At 45.7% G+C, this 14266-nt stretch overlaps 1 protein-coding gene across 1 annotated transcript in view; it reads right to left on the minus strand.

The window, feature by feature from the left end:
- LOC147453706 (uncharacterized) overlaps positions 1 to 13982 on the minus strand; it is a 67774-nt gene extending 53792 nt beyond the window's left edge. The window contains exon 1 of the mRNA XM_086517182.1: positions 13498 to 13982. Within this exon, the coding sequence (XP_086373308.1) occupies positions 13498 to 13911 (414 nt within the window). The 5' untranslated portion in view covers positions 13912 to 13982. The remainder of the gene's footprint in view (positions 1 to 13497) is intronic.
- Positions 13983 to 14266: the final 284 nt, after the last annotated feature.

Consider the following 14266-nt stretch of genomic DNA (forward strand, 5'->3'; position numbering starts at 1 on the left):
TGGTTGCCGCCTAAAAATCTCCGGATTGGTTGCCTAGTTGACTTTGCAACAGAGTTGTAAAATGTTCCCCTTGTCATCCCGAAGGTAATGACGCGAACACATTTCATGGCCCAAAATAACAATTCCCTAATTTTTAGGAGATGCTTCTGTTGGGCTCCCACTGGTCATCTGACCATCTATCCTCATTGGGACCGCATCCAAAAGTGCAATGTGGCCAACTGTTGGATACTTTCCTTTGGTGATCCCACCTTGTCTTTGTGCCTTTATTGAGTTCACTTCCTAGTATCCACCAACTTGCTAAGTGCGATGGGGGGACCTATATGATCTTGAACTGAGCCTAGACATCCTCTTACTTTACGAATTCCAATGCCGACCCACTTCGTGTCTGCGGCGGGTGAAACTACTGTTCACATTGGCCATACAATGTCCGACCATTTGCAACTTCAAAAAGAGGGTCTCAAAAATAAAACAAAAATCGTTGGAAAGAAACCAACAACTAAAGTTAGCATTTGCCACGTCCTCGTGACATAGTTAACAATTGCCACGTCCTCGTGACATACCCCCCTCTTAAAATCGCAAACGTCCTCGATTGCATACCATAAATGCACGCCACTGATGATCTTGTGTTGTTAGCACTCTTTTATCATCGCATGTATCCGCAAGAAAGGTCGTAACACATAGACACAAATGACTTTCATTTCCATCTATTACACTGAATTCATATGTACATTTGACGTGCTAGCTCTATCATTACCCCTCCTTTGCACACGTTGGGTTGGGGCATAAGTAGGTTGTAACCCAAAGGCTTCAAGGTAAAGCTGCAATACAATTGGTGACTCTACCAGTTCATGCTCTTCCATCCACTTTGCATCCATAGGCGGATAGTTCTTGAACTTCACCAAGTAGCGTCTTGCAACCTGTCCTTTAACTTTTCTATCCTTATGTGTCAAAACTTGCTCAGGTACCAGGATCTCATCAAGTTACTCAACTTCTGGCTGATCCTCATCTGGCACATCACCCACGAAGGGTCTTAGGAGACTCACATGGAACGCATTATGAATCTTCCATGCATCAGGCAATTTCAGCCTGTAAGCCACATCGGTGATCTCATCAAGGACTTGAAAAGGCCCATAGTAACGCACGTTGAGCTTAGGACACAACCGTTCATTGCCCTTCATCTTCTTTAACCTTGCCTTCTCGAATCTTAACAGAACCCAATCACCAGGTGATAACAGCAATTCACGACGGTGACGATCAGCAACCTTTTTCTGCTTTGCCTGAGTCTTCTCCAAGGCAACTTTAATTTTCTTATACATTTCATCCATGTTCTCAACATATCGATCTGCCTCAAAGATCTTATCCTTTATATGCAAAATGGGAGGAACTTTTTTGAACTTGAGCGTAGTGCCCATATTCTCAAACAATCCTCTCCAAAACAAACTTAACATGCAAGGATCACGATCACTGATAATCGATTGTGGCATACCATGGTACTTAAAACACATTCTACATGAATAAGCGTGCCATCTGATCAGATTTTATCTTCTTCCTGACAGGGATAAAATGGGCCTGCTTGCTGAACCTGCAGATAATGGTCCATATACCATCATTCCCTGTTGGCGTTCTTGGAAAATCAAAGATAAAGTCCATAGCAATACTTTCCTATGGCTTATCCGGAATCGGCAGTGGTGGTAACAACCCTGGTGCCTTTTGCCTGTCAAACTTGACCTTTTGGCAAATCAAGCATGCTCGCACAAACGCATCCACATCTCTCCTCAAGGTAGACCGATAGAAGAATGTCTCTACCGCTTTAATTGTCGCATTGATACCAAGATGCCCTGCATACGGTGGGACATGACTCTCTTCCATGACCTTATATCACAATGGCCTAGTGACACAAAGTCTGCCATGCATCATCATAAAACCATCTCTGAGTAGGTAGTGCTCATGAGGTTGCCTCTCTTGCAACTGTTCAAAGATCCTTGCAAAATCTTCATCAGTAGCATATTGTTCCTTCGTGTCATCTAACTCATGATGATAAGGAATTGACACAGCTGAAATTTATGGCTTCCTTGATAAAACATCAGCCACAACATTCTTCTTACCTTCCACATGCATAATCTGGAAGTGGAACATGGTTCATTGTGTGAGTTCTTTTCTGAGAGACTAGAGGAAGATTGGTTAGAAGAGTTACCATTCTTACCGTTCTTACCGTTCAAAGAAGTCTGAGTGGTACCTGGAGAAGTCTTGTTTTCCTTCGGCTTTCCCTTGTTACGCTTCATTTCCTGTGCGAGAGCAGTCGCTTCCGCCTTGTTGAGATCTACGGGGTCGAGGACTTCGACATCAAACTTGATATAGTCGTCTAACCCGAAAATGAAAGCCTTTTGGCGCTCATCATCCGATTTGCGTAATTGGGTGCCGAGCTGCAAAACACGATTAAAGAAAAACGTAACTGGCAAACAATTTTGCTTGAGACTTGGCCAATCGTCTTTCAACTGTGCTAGGTACTGAGGTGGCATAAACCGCGCCTTGAGCTTGTCTTGGAAGTCGGCCCAATTGAAGGAAAAGGACGTGCCTTCGTCGGCTTCCTCTAGGTGCGCGGCCAACTGTGTCTCTTGCCATGCGTGGTACCAATTAATGGCATCACGGCAAGATACATGGCTGCCGTCAAAACCTTGCTATTCCTTGTCTTCTTAGTTGTCGCAAAATAAGCATTAAATTGATGCAACCAAGAATGAATAACACTGGCATCTATCTTACCGTCATACTTACTGAACGTGATCTTCTCTGTGACGGGGTTGTTGGAGTTCGAGTCTCTGCTACTTGATGAACTACCAACATCTTTGATTGGCTCGGGTTTCGAGGTAAGTACCTGTAGGACCGACTCTTGCATACGTTGGTCTCTCTGCGCCTCACGCTCTTAACTCCAAGGCCGCTCGTCTATCTTCGGCCGCCAAGCGCGCTTGCCGCGCTCACGCTCCAAGGCTACCCTTCTGTCTTTGGCCGCCAAGCGCCCTTGCTCGCGCTCACGCTCCAAGGCTAACCGTCTTTCTTCGCACTCGCGATCCAATTCGGCCTTCCTTTCTTTGCGTTCGCGATCCAATTCTGCCTTTCTTTCTTCGGCCGCCAAGCTTGCTTGCTCGCGCTCACGCTCTAAGGCTGTCGTTCTTTCTTCGCGTTCACAATCCAATTCTACCTTTCTTTCTCCGCGCTCGCGCTCCAAGGTAGCGCATTGTGCTTCTTGTTATATCATCATGTCCATCATCGTCTTGACCAAAGCCTCCATAGGATTTGGTGCAATCCTTGGCGTAGATGGGGAAGGGGGAGGGTCGGAAAAACCTCCTGGTGAGGAAAATTCTTCTTGGCCACCTCCATGCGAAGTATCCATTCCGCTTCAGGTGATGACCATACACTGAAGTCTTGAGTTCTTAAGTTCACGAGGAACTTGCGTTCTTGTGGTTCTTGGGGTCTTGAGTTCTTGAGGTTCTTGAGGTTCTTCTTTAGCTTGTTGAGGTTCTTCTTTAGCTTGCAATCTAAGTTAGAGAAGGATCTTCTCTTACCCGAGCTCCTCCCTTTCCCGCGGGCGCACCCCTTGGCAGCCTTGCACTCACGCCAAGGTTGCTTTTTCCCACCTCGTGTCGATTGGTCAGCCGCTAAGTGCACGGTCCGCTCTCAATGAGTGAAAAGAGAAACAAGGGGAGGTTGGACAAGCCCTTCTTTCTTGGGTTTCCTGTCACTCTTCAAAAACACGATTAAGAATCGACACGCCCAAGTGCACTTGGGTTATGTGCGACGGCAACAAGCCAAAAAAATTCTTGTGGTTCTTCCTTGAGTAATACAGAACACTGAGAAAGCTCTGATACCAATGTAAGGTGCAGCGGAAGTGAAAGTTGAACTTTGCTCAAGATGATGTGCTCCGAACTGTGCTCAAGGGTTCCTTTTACTTACAGAAGGGAAAGCCTTCCGTTCCTTTAGTGCGAGAGTGTAAATGATCACAAACAAAGTGGTAAACACTGTGAATGAAGGTGTTGAGATAGAGATAGAGAGAGAAGAATACGACACCAGAATGTTGTCAAACCCTCCTCCGAAGGCCCCACTCTCTATGGCAAGAGCGGTCTACTATTGATTGCACAAATCTCTACAATGGTCTGAATGCAATGGTCTTGCTGATGATGTCGATGACGATGAGGACGACAACGAGACGGGCTGAAAACTGAAAACGCTAATGGCTGAAATCTGCAAATCTTGAATCTGCTGAATTCTAACTCTATGTCAGTGACGACGACGCGACGACGATGCGCTGAAAACGCAGATACAAAAATCTGCGAATGGTAGGCTGAATCTGCAAACGCTTGCTGATCTCACCATGCGGCAAGGATCTGCTACGGAAAGGTGAGATCTGCGAGGTTTGGAGACTGCGGTACGGATGCTAACTGCTGAAAATGCAACGCTGATGCATACGGGTGTTCCGTCGCGGAGAATCTGCAAAATGCTAAGGGATTTGGAAGTTGCAAAAACTGTAAGGTACAACAGATGAGAATGTTGAACTTTGCTAAAGATGAGTGCTCCGAATTGTGCTCAAGGATTCCTTTTACTTACAGAAGGGAGAGCCTTCCGTTCCTTTAGTAAGAGAGTGCAAATAATCACAAACAAAGTGGTAAACACTGTGAATGAAGGTGCCGAGACTGAGAGATAGAGAGAGAAGAATATGACACCAGACAAGTTGTGAAACCCTCCTCCGAAGGCCCCACTCTTTATGGCGGGAGTGGTCTACTATTGATTGCACAAATCTCTACAATGCAATGGACTTGCCGACAATGTCGACGACGATGAGGACGACGACGAGACGGGCTGAAATCTGAAAACGCTAATGGCTGAAATCTGCAAATCTTTATCTGCTGAATTCTGACTCTATGTCGGTGACGACGGCGGCGGCGACGACAACGCACTGAAAACGCAGATGCTGAAATCTGCGTTTTTCGGACAGAATCTGCAAACGCTGGCTGATCTGACCGTGCGGCGAGGATCTGTTGCGAGAAGGTGAGATCTGCGAGGTTTGAGGGTTCTACTGCGGAGTCTGACTGCTGAAAACTGAAAACGCTGATGCAAAGAGGGTGAAGACGCCGGGAGACTGCAAAAATGCTAGGCTGAATATCTGGTGCAAAAACGCTAGGGCTGAATTTGTGTCTTGCTGCAAAAACACTAGTGATCTGCTAAGGAAGTTTGCTAACGCCAACAAAGCTGAAATCTGCTATCGCTAGGGTCTATCTGTCGCGGGCAAGTCAAGGCGGTAAGGATATGCTACCGCAAGGGCTATGCTACGAAGTCGTAGGGCTGAAAACTGAAAAACGTTAGCAGTCTTGCATCATGCAAAAACGCTAGGGCTGATCAGTCTCTGTTTTTTTTTTTTTGGGGGGGGGGGGGGTTGCTAGGGGATGTTTGGTCCCTGCTGCCTCTTCTCCAGAGAATGCTAGCGCTAGGTTTCTTATAAAATTGCTTGTCAAAATTTCCCTACCCAGTTTCCCAACAAAGTCAATTATTAATAATAAGTGAAAAATGACTAAAATAGGGAAAATAGGTCTATGCAGTGTAAAAATGCTCATGATGGGTTCTGATGGTAATCTGATGATCATGATGTGTGCAACCAGAGGATATGCATCCACTCTAAGTGCCTGGACACGCATGGTTTGCGAACAGACTCACAAAAGTGTCAGAACACTTCCTAAGCTCGGCTAATTGAACTGAATTGAACCCTAGTCATGAAGTAGCTTATCCACGTACGCATAAGGTTAGATGTACACGTGACATCCCCTCCTTTTCAAAGTGAGCTACTGGTACCGAACTGTATAGTGTCGAGAGAGATCGCCAACAGTGTCTGGAATCCTGGAAAGGACTCTTCATCGGCCCACCCTGATGCTTGGGTCGTGGGATACTTGAACTTCATAAAGGTCTGCAATGCTTGCTTATTTGGGCCGCGCCGAAAGCAACACAAAGTCCTCTGTGGCTCAACTTCGTTTATAGCCATGCGTCTACCTTCTTCTAAAATCTCCCAGGCTGAAAATTCCTGAAACCACTTCCAACACAAAAACATGAACATACCCATTTCATGTAGAGTGGCTGGAAAAATTCTAGTCTTTTCTAAAGACTGTGCATACAATGTAGATGAACATATAGACGGAGTGCCAAACCGTTCATCGAACACATGCAAACAATGGAGTCGAAACTTGTCTTTCTAATCTAAATTTATCAACTGTGATAAATCACAATGGAAATGCCAGTGCTTGATGCTCAATCCTTCTTGTGCTCTTTCGGATACTGTGTCATGCCAAGGAAGAGACATGAAATGTGAATTCCTTGAATGCAAACATTTCATCTTTTCATGAGTAATCCGCATACATCCGTGCTCATTCATGAGTGAATCGTGCAATATGTCATGCCTATGAAAAGGGATCACATAAAGACGGTGACTAAAATACAGGAAATCATCACGAATGAAACACTCGAACAATGCGTGCTGACTAATCATGCGCACACATAATACTTCCTGTGGGGGTTCTAGGAACCTCGACTCAAGAGCCAAGATCGGTTCTTCGTGATTTTCGAATTTGTAATGGCGTTAGCTTCACAAGACAAAGTATCAACGAAACCATTATCCTTGTGAACAATCACATCATTATCCTGCAAATCATCGTGCTCGTGAATAATCGCATCTTGAGAATGCAAATCATGATGCTCGTGAGTAATCCCATCTTGATCATGCAAATCATCATGCTCATCATTATCATGCAATTCATCATGCTTATCATTATCATGCAAATCATGTGTGTCATGCTTTGGAAAAGAAGAGACTGAGAGAGTCTCTTGCGGGATGAGAGAGTCCATACCGGGAGCAAAGCCCGACACCTCAAAAGGAGATGTCTTGCTAACCTCCAAGCGGGCTCTTTCGACAAGAGAGTCACTAATCACATCATGCATACTGCCGGGGTCAAACAATATGACAAAACGCTGATGCTTCACATGACCATAACACTTAAAGAGAGACCCATCAATGGGAGGATCATGAGAAACTTGGGTCACACTCGTGTTCTCATTTATTGCATTGACAGAAGATGTGGGTTCTGTGGGTTCTTTAGATTCATTAGAGTCAATCTTAGGACATGTTCTTTTTATGTGACCCTTGATGTGACAATGATAACATCGACCTTGCTTAGAATAAATGCTCTCTTCTTCCGACGTGATGTATCCTCCTAAAATTCCTTTTTCTACCTTTTCATCTGGAGTGAGATTAGGTTTAGCAATTGTGTTAGCTTTACCCTTAGGTTCATTTGGGAGTTCTTTTTTGAGAGACTAGAGGAAGATTGGTTAGAAGAGTTACCATTCTTACCGTTCTTACCATTCTGAGGGTTCTGAGAAGTCTGGGAGGTACTTTGAGACGACTTGTTCTCCCTAGGCTTTCCCTTGTGCTTCATCTCTTGGGAGAGAGCAATTGCTACCGCCTTGTTGAAATCCCTGGCCCAAGCCCAAGCCCACGCTTAGGCTCAGGCTCAGGCTCAGGCTCAGGCCTCAGTCACCCTTTAGGATTACTTATTTTAGCCTCATGCCTAGGTAAAAATCGACCCTTTTGAGGACCATCGGAGCTTCGGGTAACCGAACGTTGTGTTGTAAAGCACACCACAACCCCCTGAGTGATACACTGGTTTTGAGCTTTCACACGCTTTAATCCAAAAACTGATCATTAAAAAATATTAAAAAACATAAAAAACAAGTGAAAATGGGGTGCAAAACGCCCAAAAAATCAAGTGGTTAACCTTTGAGAGTATTCTCCCTCTTCAAGTTTTTGAGGTTCTTGAGTCTTGAGGTTCTTGAGGTTCTTCTTTAGCTTGCAATCTGTGTTAGAGAAGGATCTTCTCTTACCGAAGCTCTACTCTTTTCCGCGGGCACACCCCTTGGCGGCCTTGCGCTCACACCAAGGTTGTTTTTTTCCATCTCACGTCGATTGGCCGGCTGCTAAGTGCACGATCCGCTCTCAACGAGTGAAAAGAGGCACAAGGGGAGGCTGGACAAGCCCTTCTTTCTTGGGTTTCTTGTCACTCTTCAAAACACAATTAGGAATCGACACGCCCAAGAGGACTTGGGTTACGTGCGACCGCAACAAGCAAAAAAAATTATGTGGTTCTTTCCTTGAGTGATACAGAACACTGCCAAAGCTCTGATACGAATGTAAGGTGCAGCGGATGAGAATGTTGAACTTTGCTCAAGATGAGTGCTCCGAACTGTGCTCAAGGGTTCCTTTTACTTACGGAAGGGAGAGCCTTCCGTTCCTTTAGTGAGAGTGTGCAAATGATCACAAACAAAGTGGTAAACACTGTGAAAGAAGGTGCTGAGACTGAGAGATAGAGAGAGAAGAATACCAACACCAGACAAGTTGTCAAACCCTCCTCCGAAGACCCCACTCTCTATGGCGGGAGTGGTCTACTATTGATTGCACAAATCTCTACAATAGAATGGACTTGCCGAAGATGTCAACAACGATGAGGACGACGACGAGACGGGCTGAAATCTGAAAACGCTAATGGCTGAAACCTGCAAATCTTTATTTGTTGGATTCTGACTCTATGTTGGTGACGACGGCGATGACGACAATGCGACGACGACGCGCTGAAAACGCAGATGCTGAAATCTGCGTTTTTCGGACAGAATCTGCAAACGCTAGCTGATCTGACCGTGCGGCGAGGATCTGTTGCGAGAAGGTGAGATCTGCGAGGTTTGGGGATCCTACTGCGGAGTCTGACTGCTGAAAACTGAAAACGCTGATGCAAAGAGGGTGAAGACGCTGGGAGACTGCAAAAACGCTAGGTTGAATATCTGGTGCAAAAACGCTAGGGCTGAATCTGTGTCTTGCTGCAAAAACGCTAGTGATCTGCTGAGGAAATCTGCTAACGCCAACAAAGCTGAAATCTGTTGTCGCTAGGGTCTATCTGTCGCGGGCAAGTCAAGGCGGTAAGGATATGCTACCACAAGGGCTATGCTACGAAGTCGTAGGGCTGAAAACTGAAAAACGTTAGCAGTCTTGCATCATGCAAAAACGCTAGGGCTGATCAGTCTCTGTTTTTTTTTTTTTTTGGGGGGGGGGGGGGGGGGGGGGGGGGGTCTTGCTGGGAAGGTGCACTGTAGGATGTCTGGTCCCTGCTGCAGTGTAACAGGGAACGGGGGGAACACAGCCCTAACGTTCCGAAACGGCGTTCCGAACAAGTCCCGTTCCCGAAACGGAGATGGGAACGGAACGCCGTTCCGGAACGGGGTGTAACCGAAACGGTGTTCCGGCGGTGTTTTGGAATGGGGGGAACAAGGCGGAACATGAGGCGGAACGGCAAAACGCGGGACGGAACGGGCAAAAGTAGGCATTTGGGGGAAAAAAAGTCGGCTTTTGGGGGCAGATTTGGGGCTATTTGGGGAACATATTTGGTGCAGTTTGAGGGCAGGTTAGGGGGCATATTTAGGGCAGTTTTAAGGTTGTTTAGGAGTTTATTTGGGACTAAGCTGAATGGAGGTAATTCAAGCCTTACTCTAGGTGGACCGTTCCGGGCCCGTTCCCGTTCCCGTTCCGCTCCCCCCCTCCTCCTCCCCGTTCCCGTCCTGTACCAAACCCTCCCATTCCCGTTCCAGGTAACTATGCCCTATTGCCTCTTCTCCAGAGAATGCTAGCGCTAGGTTTCTTATATACTTGCTTGTCAAAATTGCCCTACCCAGTTTCCCAACAAAGTCACTTATTGAGAATAAGTGAAAAATGACTAAAATAGGGAAAATAGGTCTATGCACTGTAAAAATGCTCCTAATGGGTTTTGATGGTAATCTGATGATCATGTTGTGTGCAACCAGAGGATATACATCTACTCTAAATGCCAAGACATGCACGGCTGCGAACAGACTCACAAATGTGCCAGAACACTTTCTAAGCTCGGATAACTGAACTAAACTGGACCCTACTCATAAATTTAGCTTGTCCACGTACACATAGGGTTAGATGTGCACGTGACAAAAACGCTAGGACTGTTGCTGTAAAAACGCTAGACAAACTGCTGTGAATCTGCAAACATTGGGCTGATCTGCAAGTTGCAAAACGCTGGGGCTGATCTACAAATGCTGAAAACGCCAGGCTGTTCTTGATGGCTGGAAACGCTAGGTTGTCCTGCCAGGAGTCTTACTGAGAAGGTGCACTGTCAGACGCTTGGTCCCTACTGCCTCTTCTGCCAGAAAGTGCTAGCGCTAGGTTTTCTTGTATATTAGCTTGTCAAAATTGCCCTACCCAGTTTCCCAACAAAGTCGCTTAATAATAATAAGTGAAAAATGGCTCAAATAGGGAAAATGGGTTCTATGCACTGCAAAATGCTCCTAATGGTTACTAACTGTAATCTGACGATCATGTTGTGTGCAACCAGAGGAAATGCAACTACTCTAAGTGTCTGGACATGCACTGCCTGTGAACACTCACAAAGGTGTCATAACACTTCCTAAGCTGAATTGAACCCTAGACATGAAGTAGCTTGTCCACCTATACATAGGGTTAGATGTGCACGTGACTCTCTTTCGATGCGGCCCAAAGAAGCAAGCATTGCAGACCTGCATGAAGTTCAAGTACCGCACGACCCACGCATCAGAGTGGACCGACGAAGAGTTTTTCAAAGATTACCCAGAGTTGTTGGTAGACTACAAGGAAGCCATGCAGCTTGGTACCAATACCTCACTTTGAAAAGGAGGGGATGTCACATGCACATCTAACCCTGTGTGCATGTGGACAAGCTACTTCAGGTCTAGGGTTCAGGTCAGCTTAGGAAGTGTTCTCGCACCTTTGTGAGCCTGTGCGCAGGTCGTGCATGTCCAGGCACTCAGAGTAGTTGCATATCCTCTGGTTGCACACAGCATGATCATCAGCATGACGGTCAGTACCCATCATGAGCATTTTACAGTGCACAGAACCCATTTTCCCTATTTACTCATTTTTCACTTATTACTTTTGTTGGAAAAGTGGGTAGGGCAAATTTGCTAAGCTACTATAAATGAGACCTAGCGCTAGCACTTTCTGGCAGAAGAGGCAGTAGAAGTTCCAGCAACTTATAGTGCACCTTCTCAGCAGGACCGGCAGGAGACCTAGCGTTTTCAACCAATAGAAGCAGAACAACCTAGCATTTTCATAACTAGAACAGCCTAGCATTATTGCTACAGATCAACCTGGCGTTTCCAGTTTGCAGATTCAACCTAGCGTTTGCAGTTTCTAGCGTTAGATCAGCCCCATTGCATCAGCGTTTTCAGTTTTCAGCACTTAGACATAGCAAATCAGCCCGCTGTCCGCAGATTTCAGCATCTACATTTTCAGCGCATCGTCATCGCATCGTTGTCATCGCCGTCCTCGTCGACACGGTGTCAGAATTCAGCAAAAGTCAGCGTTTCGCAGATTTCAACCTTATCGTTTTCAGATTTTAGCCCGTCCTCGACGTCATCATCATTATCGTCGACGTCATTGGCAAGTCCATTGCATCTAGACCATTGTACCTGATTTGTGCAATCAATAGCATAGACCTCTCTCGCCATAGAGAGAGGGGCCCTTGGAGAAGGGTGTAAGAACCGTCTGGTGTCGTATTCTTCTCTCTCTCTCTCTCTCTCTCTCTCTCTCTCTCTCTCTCTCTCTCTCTCTCTCTCTCTCTCTCTCTCTCTCTCTCTCTCTCTCAACACCTTCATTCACAGTGTCATTCACTTTGTTTGTGATCATTGCACTCTCTCACTAAAGGAACGGAAGGCTCTCCCTTCCATAAGTAAAAGGAACCCTTGAGCACAGTTCGAAGCACTCATCTTGAGCAAAGTTCAACATTTACTTCTGCTGCACCTTACACTACAACTCTATCGGGAATGGAGGTGCTCCCCCTCCCCTATACAGGAGTCTAAACAAAAAGCCCGACTCACCTACATGTATCCCATGTCATATAAATAAAAATTTTAGTCACAATAGATAAAATGGGGCGTCCTCTAAAAATAGCCGAGTGGTGGGCACACCAAACAGTATCTAGTAAATCCCCTTGATGTCGAGAACCTAATAAAGCTCACAAGGCCGAGCACGGAAACCAAGGAAATGACCTCCAAAACTCTTAACACAAGCAAGTCTTGAGTCTGGACTCTGTACTTTGTTGAAACAAAGAGTCACCTAGAATCCTTGGGCTCATGTTGGATCTGTCACTAGGAGCCTCCGTCGATTTTAGTGGTCAAAACATACAGTACGCAAAAAAAGACCACATGTTAAGTTCTAAAGAAAGATCTAAATATTATATTATATATCAAAGGAAAAGGAAGAATCTAAAGATTTAGATTCTTAAATGATTTGGGGGACTGTTTAAGAGGATTTAGCATGTACTTATTTTTTCACCTTAGTACTTAAAAAGTAGAATAATTGTGCCACCTTCTCGTCCTTTTACCCCTGTATGGCGAAGCCAGCAGCCTTCAATGCCAATACATACATTATTAGAATGGAAACCTAAAGCTAAATAAGCCCCATGTCATCTTGTGCAAGGAGTCTGTCAACTTAGCCCCACAATGTGTACACCTGTCAAGTTCCACCTCACGCTCCTCCAATGAAGCCTTTGCTGCCACAACAGCCATGGTCTCCATGTCCCTCAAGCTCATTGCTGCCTTGAGTGCCTCATCCACCCTCTAGCTTCGGCCTAGACCTATCCTTCAAGTCACTTCATTGGCAATGCATTTACCCTTCAAGTCACTTCATCGGCAATGCATTTACCCTTCAAGTCACTTCATCGGATTGGCTCACTCACTTGTGTTCACTGGCACTCCCCTCCCAAACCACCCTCTTGACTCCCCCATTGCCCTCCAACAGCTGGCACTTCCTGAATTCTACGACCCTCTAAGGTCAAAGCTTCCTTATACACTCCACTAGCAAATTGCTCCAAAGTGTCACCAAACTACTCCAAAACTCCTTTACTTCAGAGACTTCTCCCTCTGAAGCATGTCATGCAACCACCCTCTTGACTCCCCCATTGCCCTCCAACAGCTGGCACTTCCTGAATTCTACGACCCTCTAAGGTCAAAGCTTCCTTATACACTCCACTAGCAAATTGCTCCAAAGTGTCACCAAACTACTCCAAAACTCCTTTACTTCAGAGACTTCTCCCTCTGAAGCATGTCATGCAACCACCCTCTTGACTCCCCCATTGCCCTCCAACAGCTGGCACTTCCTGAATTCTACGACCCTCTAAGGTCAAAGCTTCCTTATACACTCCACTAGAAAATTGCTCCAAAGTGTCCCCAAACTACTCCAAAACTCCTTTACTTCAGAGACTTCTCCCTCTGAAGTATGTCATGCAAAATCACCAGTAAAACCATCGGTTCATGTGGGATGATGTCATTGCAGTCTTTGCCAGAAAAGTTACTGTCATCATGTTTACATAGAGACAGCCATGAATGGATTGCATAAGCAGCAATATGCGAACTCACCAGATGTGGATAGAGCTCCACAGAAGCGAGAACTTTTGCCTTTTCATAGTGTTTTTCCCAAGCCCGCTCATAGATGTCCAATTGAAAGGGCGTGCAGATGAAACCAGGGTCTCCAAGTTTCCAGTAAAATTGATGCACTTGCAGCTTATCGAGGTAAAGGAGGGAACCGACACCTTCAGGTAGCCAATCAACCATGAAGTCGATGCAGGCAGGGATGCGCCAAGCTTTCATGGAGGCAACGCGCTGAGCCTTGGTTTTAGAGACCCTCTCCATTGCCCAAAGGCGAGGTTTCTGTGGAGACTTGAAGGACTTTGAATCAACGTCGCCTTTGGCAGTCGCTCCTGCCGCATTGTCACAGAACCTTCGACCATGCTTGCTGCAAACCGCCGTCGCGCGCAGCCAACCTCGTAACATTTCTCTCAAATCTTAAACCCTGCATGAGCGCCAAGGTTTCCTTTGGAGCCTCCTTGATCGTCATTTAAGGCCTTCAAGAATTAAGTCCCCTCCGGTTCATTTCAATTTATATGTCCCCCTCTTCACTAAAAATAACTAGTCTTGCTTGGTGGGCATTGCTATAGAACCTAACATGACATATCCAGATTGACATCAAGCATCTACGTTGAAGTAAACAAAGTACAAAGCACATTGACGAATTTTGCATGTGTGTGTATTTATTACTCTAGATCAAGCATAATCAATTTTCTCTTATTTTTCATAGAACCTGAGTGAGAGAGAGAGAGAGTGTGTAGCAGGCTACAGTGTCACTTTC

Source organism: Adiantum capillus-veneris, chromosome 7 (genome assembly GCF_014529385.1).
Source record: "Adiantum capillus-veneris isolate H3 chromosome 7, ASM1452938v2, whole genome shotgun sequence".
Lineage (NCBI taxonomy): Eukaryota > Viridiplantae > Streptophyta > Polypodiopsida > Polypodiales > Pteridaceae > Adiantum > Adiantum capillus-veneris.